The sequence below is a fragment of the Theobroma umbraticum genome, unplaced genomic scaffold, assembly GCF_002168275.2.
Source record: "Theobroma umbraticum cultivar Fairchild unplaced genomic scaffold, ASM216827v3 scaffold_51.0, whole genome shotgun sequence".
Classification (NCBI taxonomy): Eukaryota; Viridiplantae; Streptophyta; class Magnoliopsida; order Malvales; family Malvaceae; genus Theobroma; species Theobroma umbraticum.
In genome coordinates, this window is record NW_018397260.1 from 4,580,508 (window position 1) to 4,601,790 (window position 21,283).

Sequence of the window (21,283 nt, forward strand, 5' to 3'; positions counted from 1 at the left end):
CATATATCTATATATATACATGCATCCATCAATATAGTGTTAGTTTTATGCTTGCGTGCATAGGAATATGATACTTATACTTGTTTGAACTTTGAAGCATAAGGAAAGGTTTAAAAAGAAAGTCCCTTCATGAACTAATACATTTCTAGATGCTAACAAAAGATCATAAAACTACCTTGAACAGAGCTATAAAAAAAGAAAAAGAAAAGAAAATATCATGCATAGTCAAGTTCAGTTTAATGCGTTTTCTCTTTCTTTCTTTCTGGTATGTTTCACTCTCTTCTTTCTCTTGTTTCCATGCAAGCAAACAACTCAAGTTCAAGTCTGCATTGTTAAGGCAATAAACACAAACTCTCTTCTTTCTTGTTGCTTGCATGCAAAAAATGAAGTTTAACCTTTCCTTTCACTTCCCTTTTCCTCGTATAACAAGCAAATTAAAAGCTTTTAAAGACAAAAAAAAAAGCAGAAAGATCAGAGAAGAACCTGGAATGAAATCTCTGGAGGCGAAGAGGCAACGCCCTTTCGGTAGAACAGTATACATGGTTAAGCCTTCAGGAATAAGAAAACTCAGCAATTCCAAATAATACTCCATTGAAATGATAACAAACACGCTCTTTTCTCTCTGGCTTTCTTTTTTCTCTCTCAGAGTCGAGTTATTCCTAAGTGAAAATAAACTTCAGCTCCTTCTTCGCTATTTATAAGAAGCAAAAGAAAATGAAAAGGGGGTAAGAGAGAGAAAGAAAGATTAGAAATGATAAGATTACGGTACTTTTGATTAGGGACATGACAGTTAGAGACTAATCATCGTCCGATCATAGCTAACTCATAAAACCAACGGCTGTCAAACGTTGGTGATCCTGACAGACTGACAGCCCTGTTAAATTCTAAACTAGACGGTTACAACTTATAATAGGTGGTTAAGTGTACTCTAGAATATGTACACGTTCGAATTTGCACATTTACTTATTTCTAATACATTTTTAGAGAGGAAAATTATTGTGGTAATGTATAATATCAAGTAAAAATTAGAATTACATTGAAGGAATTTCATAAAAATATATTTTTTAATTCTATTATTATTGAATAACTTCTATATTAATTAATATTATAAAATTTTAATTATATATTATTGAAACATTAATTTTTTTTCAACTTTAATTTTCTTTACATTTTGTAAATTTTTGTAATAATTTATAAATAAATAAAAATAAATATTCACATGTATTGTAGGTGACAATATATATATATATATATATATTTAAAAGCACAAGTGTTAAAATGCTTTTTGATTGATCAAAGCGAATATTTTTACTCATCATATTTCAAAATTGTCAATCATCATCTTAAATAATTTTTAATTATTATATAAATAATATTTAAAATTCTATGTAATAGTAATAGACAGGAATTTATATTGTTAAAACTTTTGATTAACAAAATAGATGCATTTGCTCATTATATTTCTAAAATGTCATTTTGTATATTTTTAATTATAATTGTATTGAAACTTTCTTAATATATGGACAAACCTAGTGAGAATCATTTACAAACAGCATTTCGAGTTTTGAAATATTCTAAAATAGCACCCGATCAAGGTGTTTTGTTCTTTGCTAATTCTTATTTGTGTTTACAAACATATAAGAATAGTGATTGGATTGGTTGCCTAAATACTAGGTTAAGAAGCAAAGTGTAGTAGCCAAGAGTTCAATAGATGTTGAATATAAAGCAATGGTAACAACTTTTGAAGAAAAATGGTTGCCGTATTTGCTCAAGGACTATAATATGAAACATTCGGGTGCAACGAAGTCATTTTGTTATAATCAGTTTGTTCTTCATATATGAAAAAGTCTCAATTTTTCATGAACGAATGAAACTTATAGTGATGAAATGTCATTTTATTTGAAAGAAGATAGTTGAAAGAATTATTAAACTCTGCTATTTACGAATCAAATTATAACTAGTAGATCTATTCATAAAAGGATTACAATTGAGACCATTTCATTTATTTTTATGCACGAATATTCATAATATCCATTTTGAAAGAGAGTGATAATGTAAATTTTTTTTTTTATAATTTATTGTTTACCATAGCTTGTTTAATGTGTAGTTAATCATTGTTTTGCAGTTAGATTTAACTATATTACTCTCTTACACTTCACTTGAATGTTTACAAGTTTTTACCAGCAATAAATATTGCTGGCTTTCTTGTATATGATTTAGAATGTTTAATACAGATTTTTTCCCAAATATGTAGCTTCTTGACATTTCAGTCTTTTATATATAAAAGCATCACTGGTAACAATGACAGCATGGACATGGCTTCTCTTCGAAGAATTAAGTGATTTTATACAAGAGGGAGAGGCCATTGGGCAATAAAACTTACTTTTGAATTCAAAAATACAATATATATATATATATATATATAATATTTATATTTGATGCTGACGATATAGAGTTTGCATACATATGGTGATCCTTTACATTGAGGCCTTGAGCTTTCCGTAGTGGTGTATGATGGTGAGGAAGGTGAAAAAGATGAGATTCACTTATTAAAGCAGTATTTGTTAGAACTATAAGAATGGTGGTTTAGGAATTCTTAACATACATTAAAATAATGGTGGTTAAACCGACCAAAGAATATTTAAAGCTAGCTGTTTATGTACAAAAACATAGAGCATTGCTAATGCTTCAAAAAAAAAAAAACCGATCGATAACCTGTTCACGGAAATGGCTCACCAAGTAAGTATGCATTTCAATCTATACATCAGAATCCACTAGGATGTCCCTCTTGTTCCCTGGCCAAGTTTATCAAGAGTTCTTTCACCAAAGGAAAATTTGTCCCATGAGTAATTTCCAGTATATCACCTGCCCTGATCAGATAATTCAGAGCATCCTTTTTGTTCCCTTTAACCCTGTAATAAACGAACATCCTTTTATGTTCATAAAATTGGAGATAATGGAGACACACGGTAAACTTTCTTACCATTCAAGCATCCCTCGTGTGTAGTAGTGCATTCCAAGAACAGGATCGTGTCTTTGTAATAGTCCTGGATAAAAAGATAAAAAGAGCAAGAATATTGGATAAGAAATCTCCTATTGAAGTATAGAAAATGACATACTTTGATGTACTGGTGTTGTCAGTCTACAACATTCCAGTGCTGCTTGTATATCTCCTGTCTTCATATGGAGCTGAAAAGCACAAAATAGCAAACTTTCTGATTTGAGAAAAGGCTTCAGTTTATACTAATAACTGGTAGCATACACAATATCAAATCTTATTAGCCCACACTTTGAGTAGCAAGTCAATATGTATCAAGACAAGACTGTTCCTGATACCATTTCTTCGTCTAATTAAGCCTCTCATCCATTGACTATGTTGTCGAAAAGGCATCCAAGTAAACAAACCAAGTTTTTTTTCAACTCCTTTTCTTCCAGAGAGAATAAGATCCTTAAAAGGGTTACCTTTGTAAGTAAATTTCTGACAATCATCACGCTGAATGAAGAAGGATGGAAAAGATCCAGAGTCGCTTCCTCAACCCTCTTATAGGTAGACAGAGCTTTCTGAAAATCTACAACACTGTCAAAGAACAACTTTTATTTTAAGTGTGTTAATGCAAATTAGCTTCACCAATATATTTGCCAAAGTACACAGGGACAAAAACAATGCAAATATGAGCAAAACAAATCTCAACATGTAGTAAGAGAAACAATATTTCAAACTGACATAAGAATTACTGATATTTATTATTTATATACAAATAATGGAGGATACACCCAGAAGCAAAATCCGATCGACCCTTGGCAAGCAATGGATCTACTTTCCCCTTTGCTCTTTTTTCCGCTTCCAAAGTCCTGACGAGTCCACATTTGTTGCATTCAAGTTTCTGGTCACTACTGTAAAGTCCTGTATCTCCAAACAGAGAAAGATCAATTAAGCTCTAGATCTACCCAAAACAGTTTTAGCATTGATATGACATACCGTATTTATCAACCAAGAAGCCATCGCATTTCCCATTCTTGCATCGCAGAGCATCCAAAATTTGATCATTAATTTTAGTAAACTTACGGCAGCGGGGACATGAGCAAGTAAAATGGTATTTTCCAATAAGATCGTCCTGTCGAAACCTGGTGGTTCGACCAAGGTCTATGTAACTTATCAATACCTTGAGGAAACAAAACAACAAGAACAACTTAGTCATGACGAAGCAGTGCTTGATCTTATCAACTAATAATCAAACATGTTGACTCAAAATGTAGAAAACTTCAAATTCATTTCTTACATGTATTACCTCATCACCTTCATCCACAGGCGCTATAGCACGAAGTACAGCAAGTTTTCCCTCAAAAACCAAAACAGCATTGGGCAGGCAGCTAAAATCCCAAAACGATTAAACCCGTAAAGAGCAAGCTCAAAAGAAATCACAAGTTCAAAAGAAGCCGTTAATCAGTTTTATCAATTACCTGTGGTTAATAATAGACATGACAGGATACAGTCCAATTCCGAGTTGCTCCATTTCAATGTCAACAATGGCATGTGCATTGCATGAAAGCTAAAACATTAGAATTGAAAGAATTGATTTTCAAAGAAGACCCAGTTAGAACCTCAATCTTCTACGTGGAGATCCGTTCTGTTTAACTTAAAAATATAAGAACACGATAAAAAATATTACTAATCTAGAATACCTTGCAAAAGTTGTTTACTGCCTTGTCTAGATCAAGCTCAGGCTGCTGAAGCATTTGCTTGACGATTTGAGCCTTCGTCATATACTCGACCAATTTCTCTGCCTCCATATCAGATTGGTCTTCCCGAAAGTATGTTAGGTGAAGCATAACAATTTATTGAGAACATGCGCGGGAATGAAACCACAAATGAACATCAGCAAACAAAAAAGGATACGATCTATCATTGCCTCCACCAAGTTGAAGTTGTCTATAGGAGTAGTAGGGATGACCTGCCAGTATACACAAATGAACAAATGAAACTCAATTTTTATACTAGTAAGGATGTTAACATGGTGTGTTGACAACATAAGTCATGTTTCAAAGGGAAGAAGAACAAACTGGAGAGTTTCATTCGCTTGGTAATGTTCAATCAAAGAAGTATTAAGTATCCATTTATTAAGAGGAAAAGTATCAATGGGCCTGAGGAATTAAAACCAAATTCCTCTTACCTCATCATTATCTCAAGTTCCGTCCACTGCAGTAACTATCGTAATCAAGGAACAGTCATAACACCTAAGCTGATTAGTTTATGCTAAAGACAAAGGGAAGCATCCAACCTATAAAATCAACCTATGTTGCTCTACATGTTCTTTACATAGAGAATCTGTAGATTATATCTTGAACTTGAGTTCAGTATGCTGATTCAGTTTTACTTCCTTCTCTAGGGCATTAAATTCTTATTTCTGAATTTCAAATTTTACATAGAATAGGCATTATCTATTGAGAATGCAGATGATAAAATAGGAAGGAAACCACTTTCTTTTTTGTTTTGTTTTGTTTTGTTTTTTTTTTTTGCTAAACCCCTGCATGTAGATAATTTTATTATCATTATTTGTGATAAGCTAGATAATTTATTATTAGATATATTGCTAAGAAAACAGTATCTGATTTCTCATTCAGTATTTACATTTTAATACTCTTATGTTTACATAGAAACAGGTAATTCATTCCTTGTTTTCTGAGGGGACTTTCTCGAGGATGGATATGCGACAACAACTGCTTGCTTGCAGTTCATTTCAAATTACGTGTATACACAGATAAACAAGCAAACTGCTCTATCATGATGTATAGATCTAGTCCATCAAGAATTATTAAAGTAACAAGCAAACTGTCCTCAAAATCATGAAACTATTACAGTTGCAGATAAATAGGCCAAATTTGAAAAGCCATTACGTAAAAAGTTATTTACCTTTTCACACTGTAACTTTCTCCGAATGAAGAGCTTTACCAGTAGGCGTATCTCTGGTGTAACAAGCTCTTGCCACTTCTTTTCAAGCCTTGAGATGGCACGACATTCAACCTTATGCAACTTCCAATCAAGCCTCTGAAATTAGGGAACAATATATATTCAGAATAAACAAAACACAAATCCCACTACTTACTTTTATCTTATTACACAAAGAGAAGAATATTCCAAGTCATTAATTCCATATATCATTGTTCTTCTTTGTTTTGCTGATGTAAGGCTTGCTTTGAAGACCAAAGCAAAGTCAAAGGTTTAGTGGGCAGCCATACTTCTGATGGTTAAGTGTGACAGTTTACTTGTTGAAATGTTTAATGCAGCAAAGAATGACTATGTATGTAGTTAGTTGATTTTGAGTATGGATATGTACTAGGTGAAACTAAGCAATGTATTTCATGTAAATATATTTCTTAATGAATGAAAATGGTACTGATGCCATTACTTAAAGTATCTCTCTCTCTTTTACTTTCTAAGCTTTTCTTTTCTCTATTTCAATGCTGCTGCAGTAAGCCTAAATGCTTCTACAGCTCAAAACTTCTATAATGATCTCTAAGATTGATTAGAATTCTCAATTTTTGGTATTTAACATCATTAATTGGGAAAAAAATGGTTCTAGTAGAGAATCCGAATTTGACTTGTGTTTATCTATCTGAAATGACCGTCAACAGAGGAAGATGGATCATTGCAATTGGTGAGCAAATGATAAATAGGACCATAACCTAAAGCTGGAATCTAACCATAAAACAACACAGAAACAAAATTAAAAAGATATACCTGGCATTCTGCACCACAGTACCAAACAATGTTACAGGATGCACACCTCCAAAGGGTGCCATCGGATTTAAAGCATCGCTGGCATACAGGATCAGAGCTTGTTGGTATACACACATAAGGCTCCTCCCTCATAATCACTTCTCCTGAAATGTGATTGTTACCACCAGTACCAAAATTAGGAAATCAAGATAGTGCATACCAAAAATAATTGTATTCCTTACCGTCGATATAGCCTATAAATGAAACATATTGGCATACAAACATATATCCCCTCACTAACCACAACTACATACATATGTACCTACATACAAACATACATATATACATATATATATAGTGTAGTTGTTAAATCGAGATATGTATCGTGTATCAAAATTTTATTTTTTAATATCGAGTACCGTATCGTAAGATACAATAAAATTTTTTAAAATTAATTATAAATAATATTTATCCATGTAAAATAAAAAAAATTGAAAATATTATATTTTTTAATGGAATTGAAGATTGTAAGATGTAAAATGAAAAGATGATTTTTTTTTAATTTAAACTTTTAACATATTCCTTAATAATATGGATTTTTAAATAATATATATTTTTTATATTAATTTATTAATTAAAAAATAAAAAACATTTCTTATGTTAAAATTAAAAGCGAATTCAATTTTTTTATTTTTTTTGTTTAAAATCTAAAGATTGAAACTCATAAAATATAATTTTTTATATTTCAATTCAAAAAATAATAAAAAATAAAGAATTTAATAATTAATTAAAATTAAACTTATAAAAATGCATATCGACTGTATCGTACGATATGCCTTCATATCATAACATTGTGTATCGCATGATACGTTCTTGATACTATTGTTTTTTACTAATATCATATCGTATCATATAATAATAAATAGTATTATTTTTATGTATGCATGCCTAAGAAAAGGATATTTATACATATTTTGAATTTTGAAGAGCAAGAAAAGGGTAAAAACATTACCTTATGAACTAATATATTACTAGATGCTAACAAAAGACCAAAAAACTACCTTGAACAGAGTTATTAAAAAAGAAAAAGAAAAGAAATTTTTTTTGAAAAGTCATGAAAGTATTCATAAATGATAGGGGTTACTCAATACCGTAGCCCCATCAAAGTGAACAAAATTTCCTTCTGTTTTGTCCCCTCTGCAAAAATTCATGCTAACATATCAGTCCCTAATGCAAGACATCCAAAGCCACCCTTTACAAAAAGAACCCTTCCCTGTACAAAATTAAAACTGTCTTCTTCTCTTGTTTACAAAATTAATCACCAGCTTTTGTCATTCAAATGCTTCCAAAGCCTAACTTAAAGCAAATCAAATCAGGATCTCAAGACATCCTAATGTTTTTGTTTCCCTCAGCTGTGAATTAACAAATCAATCCATCAATCATGCCTGTTTTCCAAGCATAGATGCTCAAAACCAACCAATGCAACATAGCAATTCCATGAAATCAATTTTCCAACCATATATTCAGCTCTTCATAATAAGCTTCATTCAATAACACGCCAAAGGGGTTCCATACCATACTTAGCCCATATCCCATAAAGTTTCAACAAGCCAAGGCTTCCGAAAAATAAAATAAAATAAAATAAATCCATGTGAACTGAAATCAGTTTGCCCATCTCATAGCCGACCCAACAGCAGCCCTCTTCAGTATATATTGGTTTCTTGACAGTCCAAATGTCAATATCCTTCTGCTAAATCCTCCAGTAATAACTATTTAAGCACCCTCCTTCATCGTACAAAGAACCCGTCAGGCTACAACACCCTGTTCCTGCAAGTGGCTGCAAGACTCCTAAGTCACCCTATCACTCCCTTTGTGTTAATGGCTAAATCACCAGATTTCCACATCACCAAGAATTTCAAACAGATAGAATTCCATAAAAAAAAAATCAATCTTAGATACGTAAATAAAAATCTAGTCAGTGCGTTTTCTTTCTGGTATGTTTCACTATCTTCCTTTTCTTTTCTCTCTTCTTTCTTCTGTTTCCATGCAAGAAAACAAATCAATTTCCAGTCCGCATTGTTAATGCAACAAACACAAACTCTCTTCTTTCTTGTTGCTTGTATGCAAAAAAAAAATGAAGTTTAACCTTCTTTTTCACTTTCCTTTTCCTTGTATAACAAGCAAATTAAAAGCTCCCAAAACTTATAAAGACATTGTCTTTACTAAGAAAAATGAAGACGATCAGAGAAGAACCTGTAATAAAATCTCTGGTGGCTAAGAGGCAACGCATACATTCTCCATTGTAATCAAATTTCGGTAGAACAGAAGAAACGGTTAAGCCTTCAGCTTTAAGAAACCTCTGCAACTCTAAATCATCCTCCATTGAAATGATATCTAACTCTCTTTTCGTTCTTGGTTACTTTTTTTCTCTTTCAGAGTCAGAGGCATTCGCAAGTGAAAATAGAGCCAGCGAGCTTCTTCTTCAGTAGGATTTCAGTAAAGAAAAGGAGATGCGAAGGGGAGAGAGAGAGTTATAGGATTTCAGTGCTTTTGACTTCGAACATGATACTTAGAGAACTTCGCAAACTAATGATGGTCGGATTGTAACAAACTCATCGAACTAAGGGCTGTCCGACATTGGTGATTGTGATAGATTGTGTCAAATTTTAAACTAGACAGTTACAAATAATTTGAAATTGTCAATCATTATCTTAAACTATTTTTAATGTGTTACATAATATTATTAGATATTAATTGATATTGGTAAAACTTTTGTTTGATGAAATACATATATATTTATTATATTTTTAAATTATCATTGTAAATATTTTTAATTATAATTATATTGAATGACTATCATTATAAATATTTTTATTTTATGTATTAATGAGATTTATTTAATTTTTAAGTAAGAATTCTATTTCTATTAAATAACATTCATCGAAAAAGATCTTTTAATATTAATAGTATTGAAAATTTTATAAATTAATATTATAAACTTTCAATGATCTAATCTTCAAACTTTATATTTAAAACCATTTGTACTTTACATTTAAAATCATTTGTACATTTATATAAATGTTATTTAAAAATAAATAAAAATAAACATTCACATACAATTAAAGAATGTGATGGAATCAAAGTTCTTAAAGTGGATTATTGTTTGCAAAGACATAATTGTTCTTATTAAGGGAATATTTTCGAACATTTAATTACAGAGATATAAATAAACATAATTTTGTAATTTAAAATCAATATAGAACAATATATCAAACTCAAATATTACCAACAGGATTTATGTTTATGTAATCAATATAGAACAATACATTTTCACCTCTTTTAAGCACAAGCATGAACACGAGCAAGCAAGCAAGTGTAGATATAAGTAACAAATAAACCTCCCTTAATCAGAGGCAATTTTGATTTCTTTTTCTCTAACAAGTGATTTTTTTAATGAAAAAAAATATGGGTATCTTTATTTTATTTTATATTATTTTTGCCTGTACTAAGTATTAAATCAAGCAAAAAGCATGCACCATTGACTGTACATGAATTTGACAAGAATGGCAACAAAGTCAGCAAGCAAAGGCTTTTCATCCAAAAACCTTTACTGATAATGAAGGAGATGTGAAGAGAATAATATCTTTGGAAAGACTACCTTAGTAAGTATATGTCGGATCAGCAGCAGGTCGAATAAACAAAGGATGGTAATATTTCATGATAGATTTCTCAATCACCTTACAAGTAGACAGCTTTTCCTCAACATCTTTAACACCGTCAAAGAACAACTTCTTTTTTTTTTTTTTGTAGTGTTAATATCTCAAACTGGTATAAGTAATAATAGTTAAATACAAACTATTGGGAAGGATACTGCCAAAAATCGAAGTAGCCATGTCAATCAGTGACTTTATTATGCGCCTTAGTTTGTTAAATGGAAAGATCAATTAATTTTTAGATCTATCCACAACAGTTCAGCATTGATATGACATACCGTATTTATCAACCACGAAACCATTGCATTCATTATTCCTGCATCGTATTTATCTACTTTCATAGTGCAAACCTGACAATTATTTCTTAGTGGTTTTCCCCCCTACATGTACTTCTTTCCTACTAGGCTTCACAATGAAATTCAAGCAGTCTTTTAAAAAGTAAAAGAAACCTCTTAGTGCAAGTTATTGATACTAAAAAGACTTACCATTTTGCTGGCAAAAGTAATCAGTTTTGCTTATGTTTCTTCTATTTTGCTGCATGATAGTCTTTTGAACTGTGTTTAGTACTCTTGATCTGTTTCTGCATTAGTTTTACTTAGAACTCTTGTATGAATGCAATGAAACCTACTTTTGGCTTTCAAATATGTATTCCACATATATCTATATATATATATATATATACACGGTGATCCTTTTAGATCGAGGCCTTGAGCTTTCTGTAGTGGAATATGATGATGGGATTCACCTATAAAGCACTAGTTCTTAGAAGTATAAGAATACTGGTTTAGCACTAGTTATTTTCTGTATATCACACTCTAGCGGTACCAAACAACCTGGCATATTGGAATTGAATCAAGCAACGCTTTTAGGTACACAAACAGCATTGCTTATGTTTATTTAAAAAAAAAAAAACTTCTTCACAGCAATGGCTCAGAAAGTATGCCTTTCTATCTATACATCAAAATCCGCTAGGGCCTCCCTCTTGTTCCTTGGCCAAGTTGATCAAGAGTTCTTCCACAAAAGGAAAATTTGTCCCATGAGTAATTCGCAGTATATTAGCAGCCTTGTTCAGATAATTGAGAGACTCCTCTTTGTTCCCTTCAGCCCTGTAATATACTATGCCAAATAACATCCTTTTTTTGTTCACAATATTGAAGATAAACACAGAAAATTTTTCTTACCATTCAAGCATCCCTCGTGCGTAGTAGTGCAGTCCAAGAACAGGATCTTCTCTTTGTAATAGTCCTGGATAAAAAGGTCAAAAAAGCAAGAATATTGGATAAGAAATTTAAACAAAGAACAAAGTAACTACAACATATCTCCTACTGAAGTATAGAAAATGAAATACTTTCATGCCCTGATGTTGTCAATCTACAACATTCCAGCGCTGCTTTTATATCTCCTGTCTTCATATAGAGCTGAAAAGCACAAAATAGCAAACTTTTTTATTTGAGAAAAGGCTTCAGCTTATAGTAGTAACTGGTACCATAAACAATATCAAATCTTATTAGCCCACACTTGGAGTAGCAAGTCAATCTGTATCAAGACAAGACTGTTCCTGTCACTATTTCTTCATCTAATTAAGCCTCTCATCTATTGAGTATGTTGTCCAAATGGCATCCAAGTCACCAAACAAAGACTTTTTCAACTCCTTTTCTTCCAGAGATAATAAGATCCTTAAAAAGGCTACCTTTGTAAGTAAATTTCTGACAATCATCACGCTGAATGAAGAAGGATGATAAAGATCCAGGGTCGCTTCCTCAACCCTCTTATATGTAGACAGAGCTTCCTGAAAATCTACAACACTGTCAAAGAATAACTTTTGTTTTAAGCATACCAGAACAAAATCAATGCAAATATGCGCAAAACAAATATCAACATGCTGTATGAGAAATAATATTTATTATTTATATACAAACAATGGAGAAGGATACTGCGATCAGCAAAATGCGATCTACCCTTGACAAGCAGTGGTTCTAATTTGTCCTTTGCTTTTTTTTCCGTTTTCGAAGTCCTGACACGTCCACATTTGCTGCATTCAAATTTCTGGTCACGACTGTAAAATCCTGCATCGCCAAACAGAGAAAGATTAATTAGGTTCTGGATATATCCAAAACAGTTTTGCTAGCATTGATATGACATACCGTCTTTGTCAACCAAGAAACCATCGCATTTGCCATGCTTGCATTTCAGAGCATCCAAAATTTGATCATCGATTTCGTCAAACTTACGGCAGCGGTGACATAAGCAAAGAAAATGGTATTTTGCATTAAGATCGTTCTGCCGATGCCTGGTGGGTCGACTAAGGTCTATGTAACTTACAAAATACTTGCAGAATTCATTTCATATCATGAATAGAAGAACAACTTAGTACTCGATCTTATCAACCAATAATCAAACATGTTGACTCGAAATTCGTTTGTTACATATATTACCTCATCACCTTTCTCCACAGGCAACAAAGCACGAAGTACAGCAAGTTTTCCCTCAAAAACCAAAACAGCATTGGGCAAGCAGCTATAATCCCAAAATGATTAAACCCGTAAAGAGAAAGCCCAAAAGGAATCACAACTTCAAAAAAAAGCTGTTAATCAGTTTTATCAGTTACCTGTGGTTAATAATAGACATGACAGGATACAGTCCAATTCCCAGTTGCTCCATATCAATGTCAAGAATGGCTAGTGCATTGCATGAAACCTGCATTAGAATTGAAAGAAATGATTTTCAGAGAAGACCTGATCAAAACCTCAATCTTCTACACGGAGCTCCGTTCTGTTTAATTTAAGAATCTAAAAACATCAAAAAAAAAAAAGTATGGCAATATGCACTGTCAAAACCTCCTTACAGCTCTGCTGAACTTGAAACATCTATTGTCTATCAGGTTCAACATTTAAAACAGTTTAGTGCGGCAGCTTCATTTGAGATTCAAAAGGGACCTCTACAACAATTGACTAAAATAAGTAAACCTAAACTTGCTATTCTAGAATACCTTGCAAAAGTTGTTTACTGCCTCGTCTAGATTAAACCGAGGCTGCTGAAGCATTTGCTTGACGATTTCAGCCTTCATCTCAAACGCGGCCACTTTCTCCGCCTCCATATTATATCGGTCTTCCCAAAAGTAGGTTAGGTGAAGCATAAGAATATATTAAGAACATGCGCGGAATGAAACCACAAACAAAAAAGGATACGAGCTATCATTGCCTCCACCAAGCTATAGTTGTCTATAGGAGTAGTAGGGATGACCTGCCAGTATACATAAATAACAAGCAAACTGTCCTCAAAGTCATCAAACTGTTACAGTTGCAGATAAGTAGGCTGAATTTGAAAAGCCATTAATTACATAAAAAGCTATTTACCTTATCACACTGTAACTTTCTCCGAATGAAGAGCTTTACCAACAGGCGTATCTCAGGTGTAACAAGCTCTTGCCACTTCTTTTCAAGCCTTGAGATGGCACGACATTCAAGTTTATGCAACTTCCAATCAAGCCTCTGAAATTAAGGAACAATATATATTCAGAATAAACAAAACGCAAATACAACTACTTATTTTTATCTATCAACTCATTAATTCCATTTTTAATTGTTCTTTCTCCTTTGTTTTCATAAAAACTTATATCGATCCCACAAAAGATGACTTACATCGATCCCATAAAAACTTATATCAACTTTCAATGATTATTTTATCCTGTGTTTTTGTTGCTGAACTGTGCTCCCGTTTAGGACCCTTATAATAGGGGACTTGTTGCTTTTCGGTGGCTGAATTATGTAGCCTGTTAGGTCTCTTTGTACAGGGGATTGGCAGTTGAAGGGATATTTCTTTACACTCTCTGCATTTTTTCTAGCAACCCCATTGCCAGCTCTTTCAATGAAATGTTCTTGCCCTTAAAAAAAAATTATAGTTCTCATTTTTTGGTCTTGTGTTTATCTATCTGATATGACCCTCAACAGAGAAAGCTAGATCATTGCAATTGGTGAGCAAATGATATATAGAACCATAACCTAAAGCTGGAATCTAACCATAAGAAAACTACATTAAAAAGATATACCTGGCATTCTGCACCACAGTACCAAGCGATGTTACAGGATGCACACTTCAGAAGAGCGCCATCGGATTTAAAGCATCGCTGACATAGGGGGTTCAGAGCATGTTGGCATACACACATAAGGCTCCTCCCTCATAATCACTTCTCCTGAAATGTGGTTGTTACCACCAGTACCAACATTAGGAAAACAAGAAATAATTGTATTCCCTACCGTAGCTATAAATGAATTATTGGCATTCAAACATATATCCACCCACAAACCACAACTACATAAATACGCATCTACTTACATATCTATATATATACACTATACATATTTTGAACTTTGAAGAATAAAAAAAGGGTAAAAAGAAAGTACCTTCATGAACTAATACATTACTAGATGCTAATACGCATCTTCTTTCTTTTGTTTCCATGCAAGAAAACAAATCAAGTTCAAGTGTGCATTGTTAAGGCAATAAACACAAACTCTCTTCTTTCTTTTTGCTTGCATGCAAAACTTGAAGTTTAACCTTTCCTTTCACTTTCCTTTTCCTCGTATAACAAGCAAATTAAAAGCTTCAAAAACTTTTAAAGAAAAACAAAGAAGATCAGGGAAGAACCTGGAATGAAATCTCTGGTGGCGAAGAGGCAACGCCGTTTCGGTAGAATAGTATTAATGGTTAAGCCTTTAGCTTCAAGAAACCTCTGAAATTCCAAATCATCCTCCATTGAAATGATAACTAACTCTTTCTTTTCTTTCTTGCTTTCTTTTTTCTCTCAGAGTTAGAGGTATTCGCAAGTGAAAATAAAGCCTTCGCTATTTATAATATGTAAAAGAAAAAGAGGAAGGGGAAGAGAGAGAGAGAGAGAGAGAGAGAGAGATCAGAAATGATAGGATAACGGTACTTTTTGATTAGGGACATGACAGAGAGAACTTTGATAACTAGTTATCATCCTATCAAACTCATAAAATCAACGGCCGTCAGACGTTATTGATGTGACAAGACTGACAATTGTGTCAAATTGTAAACTAAACAGTTACAAGCTACAAGAGGCGGTTACCTTTCCAAAAAAGGTCTAGGGGAATAAATACGCGTCGGATTTTGCCTTTTTACTTATTTCTAATACAATTTTCAAGAGGAAAATTATCGTGGTAAGTATAACATTGAGAAATAATTTGTAAATAAAATTTTAGGATAAAATATTTAGATCTTTTGAACTTTAGTTATAGTTTTAGGCAAGTCTGTTAATTTTTAAAATAAATAATTTATTTTTAAAAAATATCTTTCACTAAACACATAAGTTTGGTATTTAGTTAATTGTTAATATTTTTTTTAATTTGATAATATGGTAATATTGAAAGAATAATTTTATTTTTTATTAATTTTAAAAATTATTATTATATGAATTTTATTTTTAATTTTTAAAATTTTTTCTTTCTTTTGCAAGAAAAAAAAATTCTCTCAAGTTGAGAGAGGAGCACCTACTATCGGGTGGTCGATCAGCTATTGGCAGCACCACCGACTGGCCACATTGTTTGAGAGAAAAATAGTAAGAGGAAAAAAAAAAGCATTTTAGTCCTTTTATATTTTCAATTAATGATGGTTACATTTTTGGGTCTCATTATTTATTTTAAAAATCAATAAATCCGTATGGAAGTTTGGTTAAAATTTAAGAAGTTTAGGTATTTTAGCTAACATTTTAATTACATTGAATGAATTTTTATAAAAAAAATTAATTTTAATAATATTAAATAATTGTTGCGAAATATAACTTTGAAAGAAAATATTATAGAGAAGTAGTAAGAATGTAAGAAGATCTTCTATTTCATTTCTTGTTTGATTGTAGAGTTGTCAATAGATAAGGCATTTACTAATTTTGAGATACCCGAACCTTAACTTTATAAAAAATAAAATATTCGAACTCTATTAACTACTCCGAATATTTTTAAAAATTATGATCATAACTTTAACCCTAATATATCCTCATTATCCTATAACTACCCTAATCTGTTTAAAAATTTGATTATGTCAAAAAATTATTAAAAGGCTATTCATGGGTATCTAATTATTCGAACCCGAATCTGTAACCATATCTATATACAATAATATTTCTCTTACATATTTCATAATTTACTAATAATTAAATTAATAAAACATACAAATAATAAAATTAAAATTAAAATAATCAATAACAAATATCTCAAACACAATTAATAATTTTATAAGTTATAATTTTAGTAATGTTAACACAAAATAGAATGTAAATTTGTTTATATTTAACATACATATATACTAAAAATATTTGAATATATATAATAGTAATTTAGATTCTTATAAATGAACCCAATGTATATAAAGTATATATATATATATTATAAGACATTAATAGTCAATTAATAATCATAGTTTCATTAATCAATTTAATTAACTACATGCATTTGTCCTTAATTTCATGAAATTAAAAAAAAAACCTAGGTTTGAAAACTATTCTAATATCACAACTTCCCTTTAGATATATATATATATATATGTATTATAAGTTTATATAAAAAAAGTATATATATTGTAATTCATAATTTTATAAGTTATAATTTTTGTAATGTTAACACAAAATAGAAAGTAAATATGTTTATATTTATAGTATATATATACCAAAAATATTTTAGTATATATATAATAGTAATTATATTTCTTATAAAATAACACAATATGTAAACTATATATATTAAAAGATATTACAAGTTAATTAATAATCATAACTTTATGAATTAATTTAATTAACTATATGGATTTACATAAATAGAGGGGATGAACTTAATAGATAGGAATGTAAATACACTAAATGAAACACAGAAATAGAGATGTATGTACCAACATAAATATGTACATTGGATATAGGGAAATATATTAGATGCTATAAATACAATGAATATTCACATATATTCATAACAATAACTTATATATTAATTAATTGTACAAAATTTTGATAATATATAATTGAAACATTAATGGTCTTTCAACTATAATTATCTTTTACTTATAAAAAATTAATTTTACATTTTGTAAATATTTACATTTTATATGTAATTATTATTTAAAAATAAATAAAAATAAATATTCACATGCATTGCAGGGAACAATAAATACCAGTATATATAAAAGCACAAGTATTAAAAAGTTTTTGATTGATAAAAATGAATATTTTTACTTATTATATTTTTAAATTGTCAATCATCATCGTAAGTAGTTTTTAATTATTGGATGATTAATATTTAAAATTTTATGTAATAATAATAGACATAGATTGATATTGGTAAAACTTTTGTTTAATGAAATAATATATTTGTTTTTTATACTTTAAAATTGTCATTTTATACATTTTTAATTATAATCGTATATTGAGTGACTATCATTATAAATATTTTTGAAAGTATTAATAATTAATAAAATTTATCTAATTTGCAAATAAGAATTTTAATTATATTAAATAACATTTATTGAAAAAATATTTTTTTATTTTTAATAGTATTGAAAAATTTATAAATTAATATAATAAAATTTCAATAATTTATACTTCAAACTTTGCATTTAGAAACATTTATACGTGTATATAATTTTTATTAATAAAATAAAAAATTCACGTGCAATTCAAGAAATACGATGGAAGCAAAATTCCTAAACCGAATTATTGCTTGAAGAAGACATGATTAATTTTTTCCTTAGGGAAATGTTTTCAAACATTAGATATAAATAAACACAAATTTATAATTTAAAACCAATATATATATCAAACTCAAATATTATCAACTAAATTTATGTTACGGAATTATTAAATATATGTAAATAAGTAAAATCTCACTCCAAAATCACATTTATGTTACCTCTTTTGAACACAAGGAAGGAAGCGAGTGTAGATGTAGGTGACGGGCAGATCTCCTCCGAAGGAAATTTTAACTTATTTTTCTCTAGCAAGTGATTTCTCTTTTAAATTGTTCAATCATATAATATCTATATGACTTTTTCAATGCAAGACTTATGAAACATTCTAAGTTGATAATATTTTGGGGTAATATACGTAATGTATTTGAACTGATAGAAGTAATAATATTCAAATACAAACTGTTGAGAAGGATACTGCCAAAGGTCGAAGTAGCCATGTCAGCCAGTGACTTTATTACGCGCCTTATTTTGTTTTCCTCTTCCAAAGTCCTTAAGTCTCCATATTGGTGGAACATTTGCAACCAAAATATACTTTTTTTTTTAGGAGAGCCTGCTGGAACATGATGCTTTTATCAGAATCTATGTAACTTTTTTGTTTATATTTGAGAAAGAAGGATTCGAACTTTACTCTTTTTAAGAGAAAAATCATACATCAATTAATAAACAAAATACTTAAATGCAATGTCTATATAACTTATTGATACCTTATGCCATGAAAGCAAATGATGGTGAACTAGTTAATCTCATCATCAGGCATGTTGCTTATATTTATTTCATAAGGTGAAGTAGGGCAAAAAGAAATAAACATATATTACCTCATCACCTTCCTTCACATGCTCCATAGCACCAACTACATGTCACAAATGGCATGTGCATTGCATGAAAGCTGCATTACAATTGAAAGAATATCATTATCCAATTTGAGACATTAAAGTTTGATTTCAGTTAAGAATCTAACAACATAAAACTTATCGGCGCCCTCTTTATGATACCCTCAGTAGTGTTTTTTTTAAGTTACCGGATTAAGGAACTACTATGCTTCCAACATATATAGCACCATGCGCCTCTCTACAACAAATGACTAAAATCAGTAAACTAAACTTACTAAACTAGAATACCTGGCAGAAGTTCTCTACTGCCTCGTCTAGATCAATCACAAGCCGCTGAAGGAAGCTTGGCAAATGAAAAATGAACTTCTAAAGGATCCTGATCTTTGTCGTCAGTATAATAAGTCAATCAAAGGGCAAGATTTTGCGGGTGAAGTCACTAATATACAATCTCAGGCTCCATTGTCGAAAGACTTGACTTCAGATGTCAAGTTAGAGCCTTCTAAAGCGGAGAAGCAGGGGAAGGTTCCAAGTAGTAAAGGAGCATCAGCACCTCGGAATCGGAATTGGAATTATGATCCTGACTTGTTCTTCAAAGTGAATGGAAAGCTGTATCAAAGGCTTGGAAAGATAGACAGTGGAGGAAGCATTGAGGTCCACAACCACAAAGTCTTTTCATCAGATTGTACGATATCTGCACTTGAGAAAATCAAGCTCAAAGGTCGTGACTATGCTACTGCATATGGGTTTTGCTAGGAAATTGAATATTTAAACAGGTTGAAGGGACTGAATAACATGATCCAGTTATAGACTATGAGGTACCTCGTTCCAACCTGTGTTCTGTGTTTATTTCCAGTACACTAAAAAGTTTTATCCTTTTTGATTGTTTCAATTTGTTCACCAAATACACAAATCTACAAGCAATCATTTCATGGATTTGCTATTATTGTATTAAATGGGCACTCATGTCCGTCATTTTATTCATACTAAACTAAAATGCTTCAATTAGGGGCCATTAACTTTGTAGCCAATGAAGGTTTTGCGATATTGTTGGTCTAAGTAGGCGGTTGATAATTTTGTCTTATTTTCTGCACTGTACATGAGGAACGTATTGTGCACTCCGACTTGAAGCCAGCCAATTTCCTTCTTGTAAAAGGTTCCCTAAAACTCACTGATTTTGGTATTGCCAAATCCATAATGAGTGATACAACCAACATCCAAAGGGATTCACAGGTACTCGTTGCTCATTGTAGTCTCCAAATATTTGATTCAAAGTACTATTGGAAACCTTGGTCCTCTTTTAATGTAAAAGAAACCTCTTGGTGCAAGTTATTGGTGCTGAAAAAACTTACCATTTTGCTGGCAAAAGTAATCAGTTTTGCTTATGTTTCTTCTATTTTGCTGCATGATGGTCTTTTGAATTGTATTTTGTACTCTTGAGCTTTCTGTAGTTGAATATGATGGTGAGGATGGTGAAAAGCTGAGATTCACATATTAAAGCACTATTTGTTAGAACTATAAGAATGGTGGTTTACTAATTCTTAGCATACATGAAAAAAAAATGGTGGTTAAACCGATCATAGAGTATTTAAAGCTAGCTGTTTAGGTACACAAATATACAGCATTGCTCATGCTTCAAAAAAAAAAAAACTGTCACTCATGCATGCAAGCAGGGGAATCAACTTCGTCATCAAATTTGGTTAGAAATGGCTCAGCAAGTAAAGTATGCATTTTCATCTATACATCAAGATCCTCTAGGGCCTCCCACTTGTTCCTTGGCCAAGTCGTCCAAGAATTCTGTCACAATCCAAGAGTTCTCTCACCAAAGGGAAATTTGGTCCATGAGTAATTTCCAGTATATCACGTGCCCTGATCAGATAATCCCGACCATCCTCTTTGTTCCCTTTAACTCTGTAATAAACAAACATCCTTTTCATGTTCATAATATTAAAGATAATGGAGACACAAAGAAAATTTTCTAACCCTTCAAGCCTCCCTCGTAGGTAGTAGTGCCGTCCAAGAACAGGATCGTTTCTTTGTAATAGTCCTGTATAAAAAGATAAAAGTCCAGGTGTGTTGGAAAAGAAATTTAAACAAAGAACGAAGTAAATACACAGAAGATTTAGGTACAAGTACAGAAAATGACATACTTTCACGTACTGGTGTTACCAATCTACAACATTCCAGCGCTGCTTGTGTATCTCCTGTCTCCATATGGAGCTGAAAAGCACAAAATAGCATAAACAATATCAAATCTTAAAAGTCCACACTTTGAG

The 21,283-nt window shown here is 31.3% G+C and overlaps 3 protein-coding genes and 1 long non-coding RNA gene across 4 annotated transcripts in view; all 4 read right to left on the bottom strand.

Annotated features, from left to right (window-relative positions):
• Nucleotides 1-2,764: 2,764 nt before the first annotated feature.
• LOC110417257 (histone-lysine N-methyltransferase ASHR1-like) lies at nucleotides 2,765-4,791 on the bottom strand. The gene is made up of 9 exons (XM_089783552.1): nucleotides 4,684-4,791; nucleotides 4,462-4,550; nucleotides 4,290-4,371; nucleotides 3,980-4,163; nucleotides 3,775-3,904; nucleotides 3,463-3,577; nucleotides 3,120-3,189; nucleotides 2,984-3,047; nucleotides 2,765-2,912 (listed from the first exon to the last, which is right to left on the bottom strand). Exons 1-9 carry the CDS (start codon nucleotides 4,789-4,791, stop codon nucleotides 2,765-2,767), a joined length of 990 nt encoding a protein of 329 aa, XP_089639678.1.
• Nucleotides 4,792-11,369: 6,578 nt separating this feature from the next.
• On the bottom strand, nucleotides 11,370-12,406 carry LOC110417238 (histone-lysine N-methyltransferase ASHR1-like). Its single transcript, XM_021429476.2, has 5 exons — nucleotides 12,366-12,406; nucleotides 12,122-12,228; nucleotides 11,780-11,849; nucleotides 11,613-11,676; nucleotides 11,370-11,537 (listed from the first exon to the last, which is right to left on the bottom strand). Exons 2-5 carry the CDS (start codon nucleotides 12,146-12,148, stop codon nucleotides 11,390-11,392), a joined length of 309 nt encoding a protein of 102 aa, XP_021285151.2. The 5' UTR covers nucleotides 12,149-12,228; nucleotides 12,366-12,406; the 3' UTR covers nucleotides 11,370-11,389.
• Nucleotides 12,407-13,039: 633 nt separating this feature from the next.
• On the bottom strand, nucleotides 13,040-14,604 carry LOC149527184 (uncharacterized). The gene is made up of 4 exons (XR_016351268.1): nucleotides 14,480-14,604; nucleotides 13,788-13,922; nucleotides 13,421-13,702; nucleotides 13,040-13,128 (listed from the first exon to the last, which is right to left on the bottom strand). It is a non-coding gene; the product is annotated as an uncharacterized LOC149527184 (long non-coding RNA).
• A 6,157-nt stretch (nucleotides 14,605-20,761) lies between these two features.
• LOC110416489 (histone-lysine N-methyltransferase ASHR1-like) overlaps nucleotides 20,762-21,283 on the bottom strand; it is a 3,484-nt gene continuing 2,962 nt past the window's right edge. The window contains exons 7-8 of the mRNA XM_021428490.1: nucleotides 21,158-21,227; nucleotides 20,762-21,054 (exon numbers count right to left, since the gene is read on the bottom strand). Of these exons, the coding sequence (XP_021284165.1) occupies nucleotides 20,762-21,054; nucleotides 21,158-21,227 (363 nt within the window). The remainder of the gene's footprint in view (nucleotides 21,055-21,157; nucleotides 21,228-21,283) is intronic.

Coding starts and splice junctions, on each gene's coding strand:
- LOC110417257 (XM_089783552.1), bottom strand. CDS start 4,791: ATGGAGGCAGAGAAATTGGTCGAGTATATGACGAAGGCTCAAATCGTC. Junction 3,578..3,774: donor CGATCGGATTTTGCTTCTGG/GTGTATCCTCCA, acceptor GTTCTTTGACAG/TGTTGTAGATTTTCAGAAAG. Junction 3,190..3,462: donor TCAGAAATTTACTTACAAAG/GTAACCCTTTTA, acceptor TGTGCTTTTCAG/CTCCATATGAAGACAGGAGA.
- LOC110417238 (XM_021429476.2), bottom strand. CDS start 12,148: ATGATTGTCAGAAATTTACTTACAAAG. Junction 11,677..11,779: donor GACAACATCAGGGCATGAAA/GTATTTCATTTT, acceptor CTTTTTATCCAG/GACTATTACAAAGAGAAGAT. Junction 11,538..11,612: donor GCACGAGGGATGCTTGAATG/GTAAGAAAAATT, acceptor AGTATATTACAG/GGCTGAAGGGAACAAAGAGG.